Below are 24483 nucleotides of genomic sequence, written 5' to 3'. Positions count from 1 at the left end.
TGGATTAATCCCTGGCTCTGGTCATTACCTGTGTGGAGTTTGTTGTGTTCTCTCTGTGTCTGCATAGGTTTCCCCTATGTGTTCAGGTTTCCTCCCACAGTAAAAAAAAAAAAAAAAAAATGTCGTTGCCATAAGCAGTGTTAAAGTGTCAATAGGTGTGGATGGGATATGATGAGCTGTGATGCACCCAATGATTCTGGGTTGGCTCTGGACTAGGGATGCGCCGATCCGATATTAGGATCTGATGTCAGTCCTGATATTAACAATATTAGCTGGATTTGGTATCAAATAAATAGGCTGATCCATGAGACCGATATTTTTGAATCACACTGAAAGACTTTCTGACATCAGTGCCGGATCATAACACGCTGTCACTGTCTGGTGACTGCCGCTTCTGCCCGTGTCTCACTCGTGTTTGTTGTTTAATTTATGGATGTCTGTCTGTGTGGGGACCTGAGTGGACTGGTTTCCCCATTGCTGGGTGGGATTAGCTGTTTGCTATCTCTGATGCTAACGTCTGGCCTGCTGACCAGAGGAGCCAAGTCCACAATACTCTTTGACAACTTCCTGCCTGTGATTGCCATTTCTCTCAACTGGGACTGTAGATTGGAGAAACCTGCTGTCATTGTCTTTGGTTCATGTTCTGCTCTCACTGTTGTTGGCTGTGACTGATGTTAACTGAGGGAGTTTGTTTTCCTGCTGCCTTGCGGATGGCGGTTTGCTAACACCGGAGCTAGCTGCTGCTGATTCGGCCGAGGAGCGCATCCAGATGCCAGTGCTTGACTGTGTGGTTTTCTGCCACTGCTTCTGGTGACGGCCGGGAGAGCACATCCTGTATATCCACTGACTGCAGCTATGGACCCAGAGACTCTGCAGCTCTGTCGAACCGATGGTCTGTTTATATCTACTGCCGTGGTCTAACTGCTACTATTTACAATGACCGTCAATCTTGGGACATATTTAAACCCTGTGGCTCGGTGCTGCACACTGGACGCTATTCACTTTTGTTTTACTTTTTTGTGTTGTTTTGTACTCTTTGTGTTGCTTGTCTTTGATGTTCTTTGTACTCTGTTTTATTATTGTAAGCACTTTGGGTTTTTGAAAAGCGCTGTATAAATTAAATGTATTATTATAATTTCTTATTGTTTGCATGCCTACAATGTTTGATTACTGATTGTATTTGGCCAAGGTCTTTGTTTATTCTCACTGTTTGTGTCTTTGACAAAGTGAAGCTATTTATTTCCATGTTTGGCCGATACATTATATTTATTATAAGAACTTTGACTCTGCTGTGCCGGGGTCCTGCGCGATTGTTCATTTAAGTGACAAATAACTATAATTTCAGTATATTTAATTTGTTAATTTGTTATTTTCTTAACATTTTTGTTAGTAATGTTTAAGTCAATCCTTATGTCTTAAGTCTCTCCCACAAGATGAGGTATATGGTTTATTAATTCAATAATGGTATCGCATCATTATCGAGTATCAACTGATATGCAAAGTATATGCATCGGTATCGCCATCGGAACTGAAAAAGTCGGATCTACTCTGGACCCACTCTGACCCTGTACAGGATGTGTTCTGTCAGTGATTACAGAAAATGAATGAATGAATTTCATGTAAAAATTCACTTTTTCTGAATTATTCTGAAAAGCTGCTTAGAGTCCGTATAAACAAGAACTCTTAAATAACTGAAATGTTTGAAATGAAATATTCTGTACTGTCCAAAACATCAGAATTGTAATTTATAAATATTTCACATGTCCCCGAGTACCTTGTTTGACACTTATTCATGATGTTGTTGTTGTACCTTATGCAACATCTCCCCTGTGGACTGCGTTGGCGCTGTTCTTCCTCAGTGCTACATCCTGGTCTGTGGTCAGACACCGAGACGCCTTGTTTTTGTCTTACAGCCTTTCACTAATGCTCCTCCAAAGTGAGTGGCTCTCTTCTGACTCACTCAGCTGCACCAGCAAAAATCACTGAAGTCTGCAGTCTCTTAAGTGCTTCTTCTTTGGAAGAACGGTCCATTATACATTCTTCCCATCAGACATGCAGCCGAAAAAGGGTGACCCTCTCTGTCTCTGTGCTCCTAAGGACAGGAGGCCACAAGGAGTGAAAGTATATAAAAATGCGAAAGCTGACCCAAAATGTACCAGGGGAAGGATCAAAGGGAAGGAGCATTTCAAACAGCTCACATTTCTTTGAGGCCCGCTTTTCTGAAATGCTCTCTGTGCATTTAATTCCTTTTCAAGTGATCACAGGGAAAAATATCAACAGGCTGTATGAGTTTTCAGTTAGTGGCAGGATTTTGTCTCATTACAGAGCCCAGAATGGTGACAGGCTTGAAATGATGGTCTGTGTGCTTTAGAAGTCCCTGTTTTGTAGGTTGGAAAAAACAACAATGGTGATATCAAAAATAAATTCATGAGCTCTGGTTTGAAAATTTGCCCCTCAAAGAGTAGCCTTGACAATACACCCTGCTGAAAGGCCCCAGAGGGATGGAGGGGGGGAAATACAGTAGATGTATATTTGCCCACACATGCACAAATGAATGTACTCCGTTACATATAGTTCTTTTTGACTCGCTGGGCTCAGTGTTGTATATGAATTTGTTCATTTTTCATCTAAATAACCTTGCAGGCGAGCACATTCATGCACACAAGCTGCTCTGGCCCATTGACTAGCAACATGATGGAAGTGAATGAGAGGCAGACAGAGGCATTGTGCATAGCTGTTAAAAATGCTATTCCAGTGAATTACTGATGCTGTTCATTGTGCCCCAAAAAAAAAGACAGTGGATGCATCTTTCTGACTTGCACAGTGCTTGTGTGTTGCTAGCACAGATTTGTTCAGCTTTTTCTTGTGATCTGTTCAAGCTTACCTCAGGTTCATGGGTCATCCCACCCACTCAGACTAACCTAACATTTACTCAGTCTGATACCTGCACGAGAGGGACTGTTGCCTTGAGGTTAGAAATGTGTATTGGCATATTAGGGGAATTAGCAGATTCCCTACAAACTTCACCTACATAACACAGGTATTTTCCCCTCAGGCAGCACTCCATTCCCTCCATTTTCATGGTCTGACCCTCTTATTACAACCCCCCCACACTTCACTTAAACACATACACAGCTTGTGCACTTTCCTGCAGAGCTCATTATCTACTGCTTACCTCTCCAAACACAGACACACACCATATTCTAGTGTCCTCACACTACCTCTGAACACATACATACACTCATTTCCTCTGTCCTCTGGGCACAGCACCCTCCTCATTAATCACTCTGAGTAAAGGTCTGCCCAGTTCTGCTTTGCTGTTGTGGGGTGTGTGTGTGTGAGAGAGAAAGAGAGTGGAGGGGGCGGGAGAGAAACTAGTACATATGCAGAGCTCGTTCCCTGGCGACCTTGTCCTGGCCACTGAGAGGCCGACTCTGTCTCCAGGTCCCTGAAGACTAGTCATACTTCTCCTCAATCTACTGAACCCTCACTTTGTCCATGCATCTTCTTTTGTCCTTCCGCACTTATACAGAGGCATATTTTACCTTTATCACACACAAATTCCCTCTAATCCTCTTAAACAAGAGTGAGAAAAAACAAAATGTGATGCTTCAGTTTTGTACTCGAGACCCAAGGCTAATGTAGCTAAAAGAAGATATGTGGAATTATGTAATCAGAATCAGCAGAAATGTGCTTTAAAGGAACACTATGTAGTATTTTTACACTAAAATTACAGCTTCAAAATGATTGATGCTAATTTTAGACTGATTAGTGAACTTTATAGAGTTAGGCAGCGATTCTGGTAATAAGTGCTTTTATGTCGGTTGCTGTGTGGTTGAAATCACTAAAGTACACTTAATGGTTGTAATAACATTCCTGTGTATATTAGTCAGTATATAGTCAACCTCATTTTATTTGATCACACATTTGAGACAGACTGTCTTGAAATCAAGCTTCTGAGCCAAGGGATATTCACATCGGTCATGACTGTGTTCTAAACGTGAATCCCACTCCGCAATGGGTAGGGGAGCCCAGGAGACAACGAGCAAATTCGTACTTACTGGGGACAGAGGTGACCGTGAGCTGCATTTGTAATCTAACCTAAATATAAATATTATATTAGACCAATCACAAGCAACCGAACATCCATGTGCTATGACATCACAACAATAAAGCTTGCAATTAAAGTCGTTCACTGCTGACTGAGCAGCAGACTCTGTGCAATCAACGGGCTTATTCCATATAATCTTACTTAATGTAGACATGCACACTGCTTCAGAACTCGCACATAATTACATTCACACACAGACACACACATCACTACAGCTGTGACCCCAGCTGCTCACACGCACAGACAGGAAGCAGTGTGTCCTTGTCCTGGCTGCTGTGTGTTCCCTGGCTCTGAAAGACTGCGTGTGTTGTTTGGCCTTGCACAGCTGAAGCACCTCACAGATGTCTGCTTTTGTGAACAGTACTTATTGGTTTTTAACACGAGTGGTCTCAGTGGGTTTTACAGAAAATCTCTTAATTCAGAAATCATATTTATTTACACTTTTTTTTTTTCCTCTCTTCTTTCTAGTTGGCTCTTAGTTCTCTCTAGTTGGACTTAAGTTTGGACTGGACTTAAATAGACCAGTGGTAAAGCCATAATGAAATCAGTACACACAGACACACACGGAAACACTGTTGGATGGTGTTAGTAAGCATCTGTTAGACTGTAAAGCCGGTGTGTTGGCATGTCATCCACCATGCCTACAGAGAATAGAGCAGCTGTTCTATGTATCTGACTAGTAAGAAATCTCTGCTTTATAAAAGGGCAGACTAATTCTCAATAAAAAAATTGATTTTTAGAGGCAAAAGCCTGCTTTTAAACTGCTTTAAATTGACCACATAGATTAGCAATTCCATTTCAGGAGAAATCTGATGAATGTATTGCCATTTTGAATTGTCCATGACCATTTGAAGGTGGGCTTGAGGAAAAGGTCAGCCTTTTTAGCCATTCATAAGTTGTGTACTATGTAATAGAATGTGTACGTGTTAAGAGATTTAATAATGTTCTAATCAAAAGTTCATACATTTCTTAATGGCTCTTGTTAATTCTCCTTGTTCTTCAGTGGTCAGAACCACCACAGAGCAGGCATGATTTGGTGTGTTGGAGTTTATAAACACTGGCTCCACTCACGGTACACTTTATTAGGCACACCCGTTTTATTGGCCCACCTTGTATATTTGTGTTTGTCGTCCTATAATCCTTCATCAGTGGACACTGCCAACAGGATGCTTTTGGCTTGATGTTTTTAAAAACAGCCCAGCAGTACCTGTGTGTGTCACCCAAGACACCCTCCACACACCACACACACACACATCTACCTTTCCAAACAATTGGGTTATGACAGCCATGAGCCCACCGGACAAACTGGCCCACAACCATTGGCACAATCGCTGCATATTGGTGTCTGTGTTGGCTCTAACAAAGTCTGAATTATTGGTTGTGATTATGGGTCAAAAAATTGTATGTTAATGCATTACTGAGCGTAACCGTCTCTCTGTCTGGTACACGGAGGTGCTTCCCCATTCATGGTCGTTCTCTGCAAAGTATGTTTCATAAATTTAAAGCCTAAACCGTCTTCGGCTTTCAGGGATTCAGTTTGACGGTGAAAATGCACTCAGGTGGTTTGGCTGCTGTTGCCAGAGTCAGTTCAATTTTTCCCCTCACCCTCTTGAGACCTTTGAGTGACTGAGGCATCTTCTAATTGCCTGACTTCAGTCCAACAGTTTTTAGTACCTTTCTGTTGAGTTCCCGTGTGTGTGTGTGTGTGTGAGAGAGATGCTGTGGGTCCGGTGGAGATGGGCAAGAAGAATTGGCTGTAATTGCCCCTCTGGGTTTGTTAGAGCCGTAGTGATTGTGTTAATGGTCGGGGGCCAGTTTGTCCGGTGGACTTATTGCTGTCATAACCCAATTGTTTGGAAAGGTAGGTGTGTGTGTGGAGGGTTTCTTAGGTTGCTCTCCTGGGCCTGCCGATGCAGATCCATGGCTAGCGTCCATGGACACAGGGCACTCCATTAAAGCTCCTCGGTGGCTGCTCTGCAAGAGGCAATTAAAGCAAAACAAACAGCACGCCACAGATGGAGAGATCACTTTTCATGCAGTGGGATTTATCAGAGCCTTTACCCCCCAGTTTTCTGCTGACCAAGGACTGAAATGCGCACTCTCCTTCGGCCCCTCCTTCCACTTTTTCATTCCATCTTTCTCTCGCCGTCCTTAGTTATGCTCTATCCTTGTTAATTCATACCCCCCCCCCTTTTTTTTTTCTGGCATTAATACCATGAGGCTTAGAGTTTTCCTTGAGAAACCCTCAGCATTCATGTGCCTTTAATTCTCTTATCCTTTCCTTACTGCTGTGTGGCCTTAATTATTGCAGTTTGCGAACAGGCCTTTTTTCTATTCGCAAATCTCTTTCCCATGGGACACTCTTTATAATCTTAGAGTGTAATAGGACAGATATTTAATAGTACACTCTGGGGTACTCCGTTTTAGGACCAGAAGTGGTTGACATATTGATATTCACGTTATGATATATCACAGTAAAACAAATTTAATAGAAGATCTGGAAAGCCTAGTTTTCCCGAGCCACCCTTGACTACATCAGAGATATTTGAGTAATGGTAAGGCAGTCATGTCAAGCTCTGTGAGATGTGATTAATAGTTATGACCACTGCTGTACAATTAAAATTCATTCAGTACACAAAGCAGTAAAACTGACCAGCCGTAACATTATGACTACTTCCTTGTTTCTACACACACTGTCTATTCTCTCAGCTGCACTGGCTATACAGCTTTTATTCCAGCTGTTTTTCTGCATACTTTTTTACCCGCTTTCACCCTGTTCTGGTCAGGACCCACCCAGAGCAGCTATGATTTGAGTCGTATAATTCTCAGCACGGCAGTGACACTGATGTTGGTGTGGTGGTGTGTTGCATTCATATGAGTTAGTAATAGCATCTTACCTCAACAGCTCCTTGGGTCCTGGGCTGTGCTCACTGCTCCTAGTGTGCTTGTATTGGGAGCGTTGGTTTATGTGAAATGTCAAGACGAAATTCCAGAAAATACATTCACTTCTCAAGACTATATTCAGTTTATAATGTGAGGTTATTTTAATAGAAAGAAAACTAAGCCAAAAGGGTGGCACGGTGGCACAGCAGGTAGTGTCACAGTTAGACAGCTCCAGGGACCTGGAGGTCGTGGGTTTGAGTTCCACTCCAGGTGACTGTCTGTGAGGAGTTTGGTGTGTTCTCCCTGTGTCCGTGTGGGTTTCCTCCGGGTGCTCCGGTTTCCTCCCACGGTCCAAAAACACACGTTGGTAGGTGGCTTGGAGATTCAAAAGTGTCCATAGGTGTGAGTGTGTGTCACCATGGACTGGCGCTCCCTCCAGGGTGTGTTCCTGCCTTGCGCCCAGTAATTCTGGGTAGGCTCCAGACCCACCGTGACCCTGAACTGGATAAGCTCTTACAGACAATAAGGTTTTTTTCTTAATTGAGGTTGAGGTTCGAGTTGGGTGTAGTGTTAATTAGCTCCATTTATCATTATGTCTATGGAAAATGTCTGTGTTCATTGTACAGATGGACATTTTAATTTAAAATTTGAAATGATATCGCACAGTGAATTGGACCAACAAGATTCAGCTAGACTTCATGAAATATTGTGAAATATTGTGAAATTTGTAGTATTAGTAGGTGGGGAGGGAGGGAGTGGGGCAGCTGCTTGTTTTAAGTTTCGTTGTGATGTTGCAAGGCCTGAGCGAGTCCCAAAACATGACTCAAACCTGTGACTCAGGAGCCGGAAACCTGTCAAATCAACCATGAAATGCCAGTCTCGTACCATGAAGCCTCAAAACAGGTGCAGTGTCCCTAAAGAAGACTGCCATGTGTTTGAAGGCACACGCACGCACGCGCGCACACAAACAGGACCGAGGATTTCACCTCTGGCAGTAATAAAGCTGACACTTCCTCATCACCCCCTCCCATCTGTAAGGAAGGAGAGTAGTTGGGTTTAAACGCAGGATGTTTTGTATGTGATCCATTTTTAATGCGGCAGGCCTGATGGCAGGCCTGAGCCGGTTATTCGTGGGACATGGATCCTGACTCACATGAAAAAGCTGCGCTCCTCAGCGGCGCTAAAGGAGAGGGATGAGGCTGACATGCCTGTTCCACTTTAATGTCTCCAGAATGTTTCCGTCATATTAAAGCCTTGTCCTGAGGGGATCAGACTGATGGGACATGAGCTAGCAGCCTGTCGTTTTCATCCACAAGAATTACACAACTTGCAAGATGCCATGGCTCCCTGCACAGAAAGATGATGTGCTGCTCAATAAATCTTATAATAATCCATATCAGACTGTAATTAAAGATGAAAGGCATCAATTAAGGTGTTTTGATTAGTAATATTCTTGCCGTTTCGCAGTTGTGCCTTTTTATGTCACTTTTTCGGTTGCTTACACGTACGAGCCAGTCTTCAGATATTCCCACATGCTGTTCTTGTAAGTGTTTGGACAAATTGTAATAAACCTTATAATCATACGCCTTTCTGTAGAGTGCTGCATGCCTGGGTATTACAATCACAATCTAAGTTTCACTCAAAATAATCCCAGCTATTGTTAAAACCATCACAACTCTGCAGCTCTACAATACTGGGTGAAGCTGTAAAACATCAAAGCCATAAGAAAATTATAGCTCTAAAAGCCTTACGCTGAATACGCAAATGTTTGACACACTAGGCATTATTTGCTTAGTGACCACATTGCATCATCTAATTATGCTGTGAATGTTGCTTCTCTTCTCCTGGCCTCAAGATGACTTTGTTAAAGCCTTTATAGATAACAGATTCATCTCTGTGAAGTCTAATGAAATGCTCAAAAAAGATACATCAGGTGAATTATATGGTCTCTCTGAAGTGGTCTCTGCTTAGCCTCTTGCCCTGTATGCGCCTGTATAATTGCAGGTAAAGGCTCAAGGGCAGCTGTCTTGTTTACCCTTTGAGATCTGCCGTTGGTTTCTTATATTTTCTTTTCTGCTGGGTTTTTTTTTGCCGGCTGAAAAGCTGTCACCCATTGGGAATGTGCCACTGATTATTCTGTCTGGTATAGCGGCTGTGTGGACGTTTCCTCAATGAAACAAGACTCATGCAGACAGACACAAGGCCGCATCAGGCAGGTAGTATGTGATGAGGAGATGCAGAGACAGCTAGTCGTAATCAGTGTCTGTGTGAGCCAGAGGCACCTAACTGTGTAGTATTGAGGAAGGAATGAACAAACAGCATTTTGTTGGGAGAATGGTTGGATAAGTCAGCTAGACGGGATGGCTGTAGTGTTGAGCTGGGTTTCAGACCGACTCCAGAAACAGCTCCAGCAGTGAACTATGTAGTCAAAGGTGTGGGAGACAGTTGGCCAAACCAGAAGCTGCTCAGTACATGTCCTATTTCCTGACATTACTCTTCTCAGCTTCCAAGCATAATAGAGTATAATGAGAATACTAGAGTTCTGACATTAGCAGACCACCAGCATCTTGGAAAATGTCTGGAGCCTGTATACTATATAAGGGGACATATTTTATATATATATATATATATATATATATAAAATCACTTTTCAAATGCATGCGTGCATTAATTTAAGGATCTTGACAAAACACTTTTTTTTTTATATGTAAACACTTAATATAAAGAAACTTTCTAGTGTCAAGGACACCTTACAATCAACACTCCTCAGAATTTAATTTAACATTCAATCCACACACACTGGTGAGAAGCAGCAGCCTAACGCACACAGCGTACTCTCAACCAGGAACAACTGTCCACCTGGAGGACTACATCAAGCACTAGGGGTTTCACCCAGGATACAGTCCCAATGCATATCTGGACATGCATACATACAGATATTCACAAACTGAAAGTGCTACACCACAAAGCAACTCGAGTTACAAAATGGTTTCTGTTGAAATTCAAACATTGAATAAAAACTTACAAGTTCAGCTTCAGCCATTTACAACAGTCCCATTTCATACTCAAACATATCCACCTTAAAAGATGCAAAGCTTCTCAATTAAAGCAAACAAGTACCTTTTAAAGGAGCAGGTACTGAGTGAGTCATTCGGAACAGATAATGACAGATAAAATGGGCTTTTTTATGTTTTGGTTTGTTTGCCTTTAACTCAGTTTGCATGTTTTGCATATTTATTATTATAATGTATTTACATAGTGATATTGGGGAATGTTTGTTATGTCTGTGTCAGGACAAGGGTCACTTTTTCCACTCACTTTAATTTCAACTGTGGTGGCACATTAATGCATGTGCATACTCCAGAGTAATTAAATCCCTCCTTGCTCTGGTGAGCTGTGGAGAACATTCCCTCCCTCTCCGTCTCTCTTAAACCCACATACGTGTGATGTCATCTCATCCAGACGGGGCTTGCTAGCAGATGGGCTGTCCTTTTTCTCTCTGTTGCAGATTGGACAATGACATCCAAGGCATCAGTCTCTGACAGTTTCTTCACCTCCAACTGTTCACATTTTGTCATCATTTAGTCTCCTGCACTGAGAGAATACGGATATGGCACTGATACTACACACAACAGTGCCATAAGTAGAAACAGAGGCTTTCTATTCTGTCACTGGTTGTAGGAGCCAATATTTCAAAATGACTGCCTCCGCTTTCAGGGGGTTTATGTCATCAACATGGGGCATGAAATATTTGTTTTGAATTCTCTGATTGTAACCTAATTGCTCCATGACATTAGCCGTTTCTAATAATGCCACAGACACTAGTTCATAGCCTTTGTTTGGTTGTCTTAGTATATGTTGAGTTCCTTGAGTGGGAGTATTAAGGATAAATGTATCTGTCTACTGGGGATCGTTTTAAGGCCTGCCAATGTGGTTTAGGTCATACAGAGACACATGCAATGATACTAACTGTTGTCTATGTGTGGTGTACTGAAGAAAACTGAAAGAACTTGAAATAGCGTGAATGTATTGGTGTGAATGTAAGTCACTGATCTCTCTCTCTCTCTCTCTCTCAGGTGTGACCTCGGCCCAGAGGGTAGTTTCAGTGCAGCCTGGACCCCTGGTCCGAACGGAGGGCTCCCACGTGACCATCTGGTGTAACGTTACTGGCTATAAAGAAGGAGTGGAGCAGGACTTTGAATGGTCCATGTACCTGCACACTGCCCCAGACAGAGAGATCCGTATAGTGAGCACAGCCCAGGCCAACTACGCCTACGCCGTGTATGCACAGAGAGTCAACAGCAAAGAGATTTATGTGGAACGATTGAGTGGGGACTCTGCGCTACTTCACATCACAAAGTTACAGGCCAAGGACCAGGGGGTTTTTGAGTGTTACACCCCCAACACGGATGGCCAGTACTTGGGCACCTACAGTGCTCGGACCAACCTCACCGGTAAGTCCATTTTTAAACACTTCATGTCGCCAGATATGCATCTTATCCAAAGTCAATACGCTGTTATACATTTATATACCTTAAGTTTATAGTAATTCTGCAACATATTCCCCAGAGCAGTTTTTTTTTCTTTTTTAACCTGTGTGATATCCAATCTTGTCAGAAATGAGACTCTCTCAACTCCAGCACCTAACCCTCTATAATCCATGCTAATGGCTTTGTGTTAATTGGTGGTATTTTACTGCCTGAGTGGATTTATGGTAGCAGCATCAGTCATTTGCTGGGGCTGGCTGCGTAATGGAGTAGGTAACTGACAGAATGCCAGTCCATCTGCGTGCCAGCCCACCCCATCATTAACCAGGACACAGGCCTGTTCTGCTGCTCTGCCGCCATGATACAATTATCCTTAGCCTTTTAATCATAATCGTAATTAAACCCATCATCCACACACACCCCAAGACACACACACTTAGCTCACTCTACTAATGTTTTCAACACTGTTATTTCCCAGAATATTGAGCCATTAGCAATTTGAATGTACAGTTAAGTAATAGCTATATATGTGAGGGAGGACCAGCCAGCCAGGTGTGAACTATATCTGTGGGAGGGTTCCCCATTGTTCATTCACCTGTTGTTCTTTGCCCAGTACTGTGGATGATAGATAAGGAGCTGTATTTTCTGTCAACTTTCCAAGATTAATAAACAGTGGTCCATTCAGTCCAAGCAAATGTAACAACTGCAGCAGCACCAAAATGTGATACCCTTATTTGAAGAGTCAACATATTATAGTTAAAATTCCACTGCTGTAATTTCTGGCAAATGTTTCAAAGTCTTTGCAAGGTCTACACTGCTGGTCTACAAGGTCTGGTCAGTGTCTTGTAGAGGTTGTAATAACATTTTCTATTTTGAAATAATCTTTGATTCTGAGATCAAAATTCAGTTTTGAATATTTGAACGCCTGCTGTATTAGCTGTAAATACATTTTTGAACATTTTTGACTATAGTTTCAATGAAAGAATGCAAATGTAAGACCAACAAAACTACAATACTGATTTGCAATTTTTACATACTTATTTGTTTAGCTAAATCTACAGTAACAGTGGGAGGGTTTTTAATATGATATGTGTGAATCATGGGTGTTGTTGGTAGAGAACATATGCAGTGTCACACAGAGTACCACCTGTTTAAGGAGAGCCATATTGCTCACTCTGGTCTCTTATGCCCTTCCACACCAACACCCCCTCCTCATACAACCTCCCTGGACCCCATCTGTCATTAAGTAGATCTTTACGACGGCTAATACCTGTTTCTAAAAACCTTCTTTTTGCCCCTCTCAGCTGAAGACGATATTAGATTAGATTTGCTTAATACAAACCTGACCTGAGACAATTTGACTCATGATTCACACATATCCAGACAGTGCTGTTTTAGTCACCAAGTGACTGGGCACAGTGTTTATGACTCACATTTCTTTTTTAATGTCACATGCAGTTTACCGGTATAGTTTTTCACCGTCCTGTTGGAGCCAGTTCTCCATTTTCTATTCTGTAGCCATATCAGAGTGTCTGCACTGCTTATAGTTTATTATTATGACAATACACTGTAGGCTTCACTGTTCATTTTTCATTTATTCTCTGTAACCCCTTAAGGTTACACATTGGGTCCGGTGCACAGCCAAAATCATTGGGCCCACAGCAGGAGCCACATCCTGGATAGGGTGTGATTTTGGGCTATTAGAGGAAACCCACGCAGACATGGGGAGAACACAAAAACAGGCACTGGTGCGAGGTGTGTGTTGAACCCACATCCTCAGAGCCTGCCACATCAGTGTCACTGCAGCAATGAGAACAAACCGTCACCCAAACTTTAGCTGCTCTCTGGTGGTCCTGTGGGAGTCCTTACAACTGAAGAACAGTGTGCTGGGTTTCAAATAATGTATGCAGAGCAAAAGATGGACTCCAATCTGCAACCGTAGAACTCCAAAGTGCTCCAGAACAGAGGGAATGGACAGTGGCTGTAGAAACATAGAAGGGATGTGATGTGTTTTGTGTAAGCTGACGGAACTGGGCCTGGGTCTGTCACTCAGTAGCCCTGCCCTTGCCTTAGACATCTGCTCCTGGTGCTGACCCTTCTATAGCGCTTCCCAGCATTCCCACACAGCTTTGGAATGCTATACTCATCTGCATGCTGGCCACCCTCAACCTCGGCCCATCTATTGCTCTGTCACAGACCAACACACACAGTCCTTGTAGTCCTGGGGTCAGTGGTCACATTAGAGGAAATCTTAGAACCAACATGTCACACATTGGCTCATGATTAAGCACTAATTTTTTGATTATGTTATTTGAATGATGATAGAATTATGATTAAACTGCTAATAGAAATACAGAACGGAAATATTGTCTCCATATAAAACTGACATAAAATAACAAGTGGTCACTTGATATTTTCTGAACCATAGTATCATTCTATCAAAAGTTAGAGACTACACATAGTGTTTGTGTTTTTGTGTGTGTGTGTGTGTGTGTGTGTGTCTCTTGTATAAGGAGTCAATACTGTGCAGACCTCTGAGCTGGGCAGTGACTTTCCATTTGCATGAACAGGAGTTCACTATCTTCTTCCATAGCAGGTTGTTTGTGTTTGGATCGACACTGACCTTTTGTGTCCGTGTTCATGGGCTTTTCAGGGGTGTCCAAATAATTTGAACTGCTGGATCGAAACGTAATCTTAGCTCTGAACCAAAGGCATCAAAACACCAAGAAAATCCATGTGTAATTCGTTTGATAATACCCTCAGTAAAAACTAAAATGTCACCCTCAAAATACATGTTGTCTGCTGGCCACGGCAGAGTAGTTAAAAAATAAATAAATAAATACAACAACCTCAAATGCCCAGCAGTTTGTCCTTAAGACGCCAAAAGTGGACAAGAAAGTGAAACGTTTTACAAATGTTATGGCAGACAGCTTTGGCTGCATGATACTGTTAAACCTCAGGCCAGAGCACTTGGGTTTGGGAAAAGTGGAGTAAAAGCTGTACTGATTACAGGTTGTATTTTTAGTGGGGAAGAACATGCCCCCCTCCCCCCAGCCCAAACACAAACACACACACTGACCCCCTCTGTGTTTCTAACCTCTTAACCCACTTCTTCATAGCACTCCCAGCCCCCATTTCCTGTCGCTTATTCAGCTCCTGTATCGCTCTGTCAGTAGGTGCTCAGCAGCTCTGGGCGCCTCATCATTCAGCATTTCTTATGTGCACTTATCCTCCATCTCTACATACTCGCTCTCTCAACTTCTCTTTCCCACTCTCATATTCACTTCACACGCGGCCTCCCTGCTGCTTTTGTCCTGGAATACTTGCTACAGGTAAAATATGGTTTGAGGCTTGATGAAGTGTGACAGGGGATCAGCTTAGGCTAGGTGCTTCTTATGCAGGTCTGAGGTGGTGGCTCAGGCTCTAAAAGTGTTGCCACGGAATATAAAATTGGGATTTTGTCTCTGTCTCAGCATACATTCTATGCAAGGTGTTATTTGGCATCTCTCCCAGTAAATCTGTGAAATCTGGATTGCTGGTAATCCCCACTTTTTTCAAGAAATGATGGAAGCAGTCGTTTGGCTTGTAGCAGGGGTTCCTCCAGTAAGTAGGCAAAGCTAATAACGCTCATTTATCCATCCATCACAGTATTTCTACCCCAAGACACTGTTGTCTATAGAACTGCAAAAATCTGAGTGTATTAATGACCAGTGTAGCGTAATTAATACCACCCAGAAACGATTGTTGTAATATTTGATCAGTTTGATGAACTGCTTGTGTACGGAAATAAATGACATTTTAAAAAAATTGTGAAACCACACTCTTTGTTCTTCTAATTTCTAATAGTGGGTATTATTATTTAGTTGCTATTATAACAAAAACAATGTTTTACATGGGAACAGGTGTATCCCAATTTCACAAATAGGACAGAGCAGTTGGGACATTGTAAAGAAGCCAAATTTTAAAGAAGCTGTTAATTTAATGCACTTTTGTTCTACAAACGTATTTCAGATTCATCCAGGCCATTGGTGTTTTGAGGAAGTTGTATGTGACTTTAGTTCCCAGCATAATTTTTTTGAAGTTTCTGTCCCTGAAGTTGAATGAGATAAACAGGTCTTTTAGAAACCAAACAGAAAAAGAGATATCTTTACCATGAAACGGCCGCGTGCTTTTGACGTCAGAAGACAGAAGTGTGCAGTTTGGAGGAAAAAAAAAAAACACCCGAACAACAAACAACAGAAACGACTTCTCCATCTGCTTCGGTGAGCGGTCATGATTTATGTAAGAGTCTGTTATTCACAGCAGAAGAGTTTTGCTGTTGAACAATTTCAAATAGCTGTTTTCTCTTATCTGTGTTAGCCTCCTTTTTTTGAACTGTCCCTGGTGATGTAGTGCTGTGCGTCATAAGAGGGACTGTCAGTGTGAAGTTTTTTGGGGGGGTTTGATTTGTATTTGTTGTGTGGCGTGTTTAGAACACTTTAGTGTGCTGAACTCTTGAGAGCCAGAGAGTTTGATGAAGTGCACATTTCAGCATTTCTCTGAAGTCCTCTGCCTCAGTCGGCTGTAATAAGATATTGATCCACGTGTGTGTGTGTTGGGTTGGGGGGTGTTGTGTGTTTTAGGGTGGGTTTTTTCCCCCCTCTTCTGCAATTCCTCTTTATTTGATGCTGTTGTATTTCATTGTTCCTTGAGAGTTGGTGTTGTCCCTGTGTTGGGCATGGGTGGAGTGTGTGTGTGTTTTTCTGACGTGTTCCTCCATGGTGCAGGAGACAGCCCAGTGGATTTGTTACTGACACCGTGGGAACCTACTTTGAGTAAACACTCACTCTGAGGACAAACTGTTTCAGCATGTCCTTGCACTGACAGCCACCATTGCCATACACCAGTACTCACATGAGTAGTGTCTCTCTCTCGCGCACACACACACACTCACACTTACTCCGTCCTCTCTGACAGGCTGACCGTGTTTTTCTCACTCTGACTTTTACCCAACACTTCAACAGTTTAGAGCTGTACTGAGCTGATCATGTTTAAAGTTTGTTGCGTCATGATAGTTATAACCAGCTTTATATAATGTCCTACACACTGTTAAAAACACATGCAACATGGATTCCACTTTGTGTGGATTCCTTATGATTTTAATATTAAAAAGGTTATATATATATATTATGCTATTAACTATTTAATTAATGATTTAATCAGAAAAAAATGTTTAAAGCATTTCCAGTTTGAGGCACTCATACTTTTTATATATTATGTTTATTCTTCGGTGAAGGACTGGTGCCCCCCTCCAGTATGTGCTCCTGCCTTGCACCCAGTGATCCCGGGTGGGCTCCGGACACACCGCGACCCTGAACTGGATACAATGAATGAATGTTTATGTCAGTTATAGAACCATGTATTAGTCTGGTCTTCATTGAATATTTTGTACATTTAGAAACCTGTAAAATAATAGGTTGGTTTTAGAAGAATATTACACATGTATCAGCAACATAAATGGTTACATATTGTCTATAAGGGAATCCACATTTTGAACAATGATTTCGAACATTTTGGAACTGTTATTTACCTCTTATCTGATTCCAACCCTTGAGCAGTAATTTTAATTTGTCCTTGTTGACATGTCTATATAGCCTTGAAATGCCTGAAGGTGTATCATATGCAGTATAAGCACTCAGTGCCATGGCTTAGCATTTCCACTTTTCTAACTCCATGCTCCAATGACGGTCTCAAATATCTGGTTTCGAGAGCCAGAGGTTCACACCTTATCAAATTTAAAAAGCCAAACCCTGCGGGGCTTTCAGGGCTTTCGAGCTGCAGGTGAACAGTGGCAGAGTAAGTGCAGAGAGGCAGGGACTTCTTTCCTACTTTCATATTCATGGATCTGTGTGTACTGAATGAAGACAAATGTTCAGAATCACTTTTAAAAGATTGGGGGATTAAAAAAAATTGATGGACAGATTTTTTTTTTTTTAGGGGTTTAATCGATGACCAAAGAGGGGGTTTAATTTAGCTGGGATAGTTTTAAGTTTGAGAGAAAGGAGACATGTTTGTAAGCTGTTAATAGTCAGTGTGTTTCAGGATGTGGCCTGCTCTGCTCTCTGAGCTGCGAGTGGTGAAGGGAGTGGACTGTGTTGTGGCTCTCAGCGCTGAGGAGTAAAGTGGACGCGAACGTGGCCTCTTGTGCGTTCCTCTGAAGTTTCCACTGCACACAGCTCCCTTGTTCTCCTCTTATCTGCTCCCTTCTGAAGCCCAGATTAGCTCTCCCTCAGGACAGCCTCTTCAACAGCCAGCACCCCCACCACCTCCAACACACACACCAGAAGAGTTAAGAAAATTCGGAAAGACCGGCTAGGAACAGTGAGAAACATAAGCGAGGAAACAACGGGGGGAAAAATGGAAAGGAGGACAAACCACAGTCAGAAGAGCCTGAGAGGGAAAGAGGAAGAAGGGTGGGGAAGGGGAGGAGAGGGAGGGAGGTAGAAATAAAAGAAGGTCATAGGCAAGTCTACGCCAGAGAGAAAAGATAACCCGAGAGTGGGAGAGTGACGGTTGAAAAGAGGGAGGTTGAAGGGGAAGAGTTAGCAAAGAGAGACGAAGGCAAGAGGCCGACTTACAGTTTTAATGTAAGGGATATTTTTGTTTTTATTTGAATTGGAGCATTGTAAAAGAATCTTACAGCCAAACAGTACAAACATATCCCCTCTCTACTTCACTAACCACCCAGTGCCTTCACTGACCTCAGAGCTAGCCTGCTCCAGGCCAGCTGATACCCACCTGAGAGAGTGGAGCAAGCTGGATACACACACACACAAAAGCTTGGCTTAGTCATATTGTCAGTTCTGTGGCTGAAGGAGAAATGAGTGTATGGTGTTTACTGAGAGCTGTGTCAGTGTTGTGTAAGTGATCATTATTACAGCAGGGAAACTCAGCTTCTTACTGGGGTCATGTTCCAACAGCACACCTGGATCTGCTCAAACCTGATACACCTGTAATACAAACACACACACACACAGGCTGACACAATGGCCTGTAGTCCTCTGGAAGGACAATAGAAAATCAACCTGAGCATGCTCTAGGTCAAACTGACTCATTAACTACTGCAGATAATGGCTGATGCATCATGGGGCAGTCACAGTTTCAGTCAGGCTCACACTGTACACACGAATGGCTCTGTCTACCTGCTTCTCACCTTCACGTCTTCACTGGCCCTCAAGTTCTGTCTCCCTCTGTGTCAGCAGATGTTCATAATTTCCCTTCTTTTTGTCTCTGTTTGTCTATTCTATTTCTTTCTTTCTGAATTAATCTCTGTTGAACTCTCTCTTGCTTCTCTACACCGTCTCTTCCCCCCACCCCGTCTCCCTGTTTACATATCTCTTCATTTATCTCTCACTGTATTTCTCTCTTTCTCCCAAAAGAGCTTGGATTATGCTCTATCTTTCAAATTTTGTTTGTCTTGCTTTCTGTCCCTGTTTTCTCTCTCTCTCTCTCTCTCTCTCTCTCACTCTCTCTCGTTTTTTGTTCTCTCTGACCCTCTTTTGGCCCTCTCACGTAAACAAAGCCACTGTTCTATTGTTAATCAGTAGTTGAGTGGCCTTGTAAAGCAGGTCATGATAACGCTCCGTAGTGCTGCTCTTTGATCCTGATGATTCATGATCATTGCTGTTTTGGCCTTGCTCTGTTTGTGTGTGTGTGTTTGGTTATTATGTGTGGTAGCAGCTGCAGTAGTAGTAGTAGCTGGTAAACAGGGCCCATGCTGAGGCTTACTCACGCTCGCTCCATCTTTACCCACCAGTGTAGGAGGAGATCTGGAGCTGAGCACTTCATCCTACGCACCGGCCTTTACCCACAGCACAGAAATCAACACGCAGCTCTTACACCCTCAGACCATGTGCCTCTGCCCTACTGACATGCACTCGTTATTTCAAACCCTGAAATTAACCTCAGTGTTCACAGCATCATCTCTCTAAAAATGTCACTATGTGTTGTAAGTATACAATCTGACGTGAAGATTAGAGAACTGCTCTTTTCTTCACATTGTGGCTCACAGTGCAGATGGGCAGCAGAGTGTTAGTCATAAAGCAGTGTAAAGCTAGTCATTCCCCATAGCTAGTCTGTTCTTACTATAGAGCTCATAGAGGAAAAATGAAAGCTCTCCCTCTGCAGGTGTGTTGTTAGTGTGAGCGATCTATGTCAGTCTCTAATGTGCACTGAATAGACTTCTAAACAAATTCTACTGTGGTTTGTTTCCAGTATAAACACAATGTTTTGAACCAATTTAGTTTCAGTGCGAACACTCAAGTAGCACTAAAATATAGGCCTAACACTGTATCATGTTCTTGTATGTTTCAGACCTCCAAATATAAACACACCTTATGTAGACTGTGTGAGGCTGGGTTTAACGTAACCTTATCTGGGGCCTTGTGGGCAGAAGCAGGTCAAACTGACCCGACTTTTCAGTGGAGACTGAGCCAACAGGAACCATTACAGGGGAAAAACACAGCCAACTAAGACTGGTCACGAACCACATTACCTACCTCTTCAAAGGTCCAACACAATACCTAATATTGTATAGTCCTTTGAAACCCAGAGTAATTACTGTCATTTTGCAGCACTACTTATAGGTAATTACATGATGACTGAAGTATATAGCTAAATAACAGTGACGTAAATAATTATTCATGTAATGTAATTCTGAGGGCTGTCTGAATTAGTTGGTTTAAAAAGGCATATTCTTGATAAATTAGCTAAGTGCTTTGTTTGGAGTTTGAATTGAATGCAATTTTAAGTCTTTTTTAACCATGTGTTGAGCCACTTCCTGAACAATCAGCCCAAGTACATTTCACAGTGGGCAAACATAAGTCTTGTTAATATTTATGATTTTTATGTGTGATTTTTGTCTTTGAATTTAATTTGCATTGATTTCTAAAGACATCTAATAGCCAAACCAGTTATCTAACCAGTGCCTTATGTTTCCAACTTTTAAGTCAAGACCCTTAGCTGTGCTTATGGAACAGGTGAGTGAGGATATGTCTAGGTTCCTCACAATTTCGAAATCAAATCAGTTAGTTCCAGTACCACAAATTCAGCAGCAAAACATAGCGCCAAATAAAGGAACTTGTATGTTGTTGTTCCCTTTTATCATATCTGGCTTTAACCTTTAAAGTAATGGAGGGGTTTGTGAAAATATATCTGCCTCAGGAGAGTTCCTGTGCTACTTATACAACATACATGTGTAGATACATGAGTTTAACATGGTGATTTGGCTTTATTGCTTCATTTCAGATTCATCATTGAATGAAGATGTTGGACATTTGTAGGTTTTGTAGTTTCATGTCTCTGTTCTTTCTTAATTTGAATAAATAATAATAATAATAATTATTATTATTATTATGTCCATTACAGTCCATTTCAGTGCCCATTTTCATTTTAATCACTGGCTCAGAGCTCTGTACTGCTTTCTTTCACCAAGTTTTGTTTCTTAATTCTGCAGTTATTTTTGTGGTTAAGTTAAGATTTTTCCACTGATTTATTGAATAAATATTTTTGAAAATAGGTATATAACAACGCTTTTAACTCTAAATATTAAAGGAATCCTTAAGAAGAAATCAAATACTTGCTTAATGATCAACATAGTTGCTAGTTTTTCTGTATAGCGTATGGTGGCAGTTTCTCTGCTATGAGTGTTAAAGTAGTATCATGTTCCACCATGCCTTTGTTTTTGCTGGTATCTACAAGTTCTATGTGTTAGGCGACAGAAGGGAAGTATTTATAGGGAAGCAGAATTAAAGGTACGATTCTAGAGTGCTTTGCCAGTGTCTAGATGGATGTTGAAAGGGCATGTGAGTTAATTAAGAAGAGAAAGATAGAAGCTCTGTGAGGGTGTAGATAGAGCCCCTGTGGTTTAGGCCTGTTTGGGCTTGCCCTGTGGCTGCATTTGAGCATGTCACTTGGAAGCAGCTATTATTTTTTTCATGTTCAAAGCTAGCGATTAACCAGTGAAAGGATGAGCTACATTTACTGTGACTTATTATGTATATTATGTTACTGGCTGTGCCCCCTTCATTCATTTCCTCTCAGACATTCGTCTTTAAGTTAATGTGTTGCTTATGATTGAGTTCTCACAGGAAAGAGCGGATCTTTAAAGGGATGTGATACTTATCACTCTGGAGAACCTAACGAGCAGAAGCTTTTAATTTCCCTCCCAGAGAGTAGAAGACGTTGGAAGTGGTGATGGAGGGAGAGGTGGGTAATGAAGTGTGTGTGAGGAGCAGTTCTGCTGAGGTCAGCTTGAGGAGAGCAGAGTGATGGGGAAGATGCTTCTCCTGTTCAACTCATTTTAAAAAATCAGCACAAAGTCATTTGTACCATCTCTTTTCTTTCTACCACTCTCTTTTCTTCTTCTGTTCTCATTACACAGCTTGTCTTTTTCCCTCTCATCCACATTTACCTGTTCTCCAATTCTTTCTCGTCACCATTCATGGGGGAAAAAAATGTAAAAACCACCCCTCCTTGGTTTTCAGTGACATGAATAGATTCTCGTCCAAGATGAATTGGAAAGGTTTCAAGGAACTGCTGAATTTGTTCTCCTGGAGCCACTAATAAGATTTTTGGATTTAAGGAAAGTGATGAAGGAGGAAATAGACTGCGCTTTTTTTCCCCTGACTTTTCTCACTTTGCATCTTTGTCTCTTTCTCTCTGCCTCTTTGTCTTAGTCTTTCTTTTTTGTTTGTTCTTACTGTTTTCCTTTTTGCTCTTATCTCTCTTTCACTTTCACGCTTTCGATCTGTTTTCTTTCTCCTGCCCTCTTTATCCTGGTTCTCTCTCCTGCTTTCGTTCCTTGACGTTGGTGTTGAGAGTAATTCATGTGACCATCTGTGGGCTAATGCGGACAGACTGCAGTGGAAATGCAGGCAGCAAGAAATACACGACCCGTCTTAAAGGAGGTGCATGTGTTTATATATACACTTTATTTACTGAATAAACCCATTGTGCCCCCACCTTTACCCGTCAGCAATAAAGAACAGCCAGCGTGGTCTTAGATAAAGGAATGTGGACGGGAGAGTGAGGAAGAGAAGCAGGCTGTAAGTTATAGACTATGAGTGCAGAGTCGAGAGCATTTCAAGATAACGCCAGAGAACAAACCGAGGCAAAAGGCTTGCACCACCTTGTAACAGCGAGTCTGTAGGATAAACGGAGACAGATAGATGGTGGGAGTGGTGGAGGCTGTTTGGCTGCTGGTGTTATCAGCCTGGCTCTGCTGAATGTAAAGTGCTGGTCAGAGCCGGGGATTTCTTCTTCCTCTCTACGTTTTTAAAGGCATTATCACCACTCTCATCCTCTGGCCTTTCCTCCACCATTACGCCTCAAATTGTTTTCTCTGCTGCTTTCGTCTGCCTCCAAGGGAGTGTTTGCCAGTCATGACTCTCACCCTGGCTCAGCTCCAGAGGGAAAGTGATTTTATCGCTGCTGGTTGGCCATTTCCCTGAAGATCCCACAGGCTGCCGGAAAGGACTCCTGGCATAACGACATTAGCCCGGCTTTAAGCCCCCTCAGAAGTCTCCTCTGGGCATGGCCGGATCAGCCTTACCAGTAATTGACAGATGTTAGAGAGCAGTAATTTACTCTGAATGAGCTTCATGGCTGCCAGCAAAGGAGCTGCTGCAAGGACCATGGGGAACGTGGCGTGTACGGTCAAATGAGCCGGATGAGGGGGTACCCTGAATGGTAATTGGCTGCTTGGGAAGAAAGGCAAAAAAAAAAAAAAAGAAAAGTAGATTAGCTAACCAACCTGGGACTGAAAAACAGAATTTGACGGTGCACAAGAAGAATAGGACATGAGCTCCAACAAGGAGTCGAAAAAGGACGTGTGGAGAGAACTTGAGAAAAGTGCTGCCGAGTAGAAAATGATCACACACACCAAATTGTAGTGTTCTGAAGGAGTCAGCTGAGATTGTACTGCGTCTTCAGTCTAACCCTTGAGTGCTCTCCGTAATCGTATTGGCCCTCTCAGAGATTCTCCTCAAGCACAATTCACCACTCTTACTGGAGCATCATCAACTCTGCAGTCCTCACCTTGCTTTGTTTTCTCCAGGCCAAGAGCCTTTCCCCGAGTAGCCGTCCCACTAATGGATGCATCAGAGAGAGTAGTGTGGCGGGACTGCAGTTGGCTATTAACCGCCCTGTGATGAAATTAATGTGGCTGGGAGATGCTGTGGGCTAAAGAACATCCGCGGTAACAAGCTTGCGGCTAATGAGAGAGGCTTAATATGTTTATATTATGAGGGTGCTAACAGGGTTCATCTTTACATTGGGAAAATGGGCCAAAGTGTTTCTCCAGTGCGGCGCTTTTGATTTGATTAAACCACTAAACCCCAGGCATTCATATCTCCTCAGCACTGCCTAATGAATGCAACAAATCCTCCGGAATAAAAAAAAAATGAATATGAATGGTGTGAATGTATTCAGTGATTGTTCTCTCTCTGTATCCTGCACACAGGGGTCCAAATGACTGTCCTTGTCTAAGGGACATGGCTGTACCAAGTGTGAAGGGATTTCTGTGTTTTTTTTTCTTTTTGACGTTGTTGTTCCACACATATATTCCCTGAAAGAAGAAAATCTGAAGGTGCCCTTATTGAGAGTTCGTTATCGCAAATCCCATCAGCTTGCCCATTCCTATCTAGCCATCATTTTCCGTCCTTTCTCAAAGAGGCGAGTCCAGGTCATAATTAAATCGCGGACACTTCACCTGTTCTGCCTGTTGCTCAGAGCAGAGTTATGGAGCAGTAAGTGGAGACCATAATGGATCAATGAGATGTCTATTAATCTTATAAAGTACTTTTGACTTCCTGTGAATTTCACAGGTCATTAAACTCTGTCATCTCATGGTCAGCTGTCTTCAGAATTGAAGTCTCACCATCGTTCCTTGATCACATACGAACTTTAAATCAATCCTAAGGCTCAAACTGTATGAAACGCAGATGTTTATTCTGAAGGTGTGCA

At 42.3% G+C, this 24483-nt stretch overlaps 1 protein-coding gene across 2 annotated transcripts in view; it reads left to right on the top strand.

Annotated features, from left to right (window-relative positions):
- Positions 1-24483, top strand: part of igsf3 (immunoglobulin superfamily, member 3) — a 145629-nt gene that overhangs the window by 22721 nt on the left and 98425 nt on the right. For both annotated transcript variants that reach the window (XM_066686707.1, XM_066686709.1), the window contains exon 3: positions 11071-11448. In XM_066686707.1, coding sequence (XP_066542804.1) covers positions 11071-11448 — 378 coding nt within the window. The remainder of the gene's footprint in view (positions 1-11070; positions 11449-24483) is intronic.

The sequence above is a fragment of the Hoplias malabaricus genome, chromosome 12 (assembly GCF_029633855.1).
Source record: "Hoplias malabaricus isolate fHopMal1 chromosome 12, fHopMal1.hap1, whole genome shotgun sequence".
NCBI lineage: Eukaryota > Metazoa > Chordata > Actinopteri > Characiformes > Erythrinidae > Hoplias > Hoplias malabaricus.
This window is presented reverse-complemented; position numbering and strand designations above follow the sequence as displayed.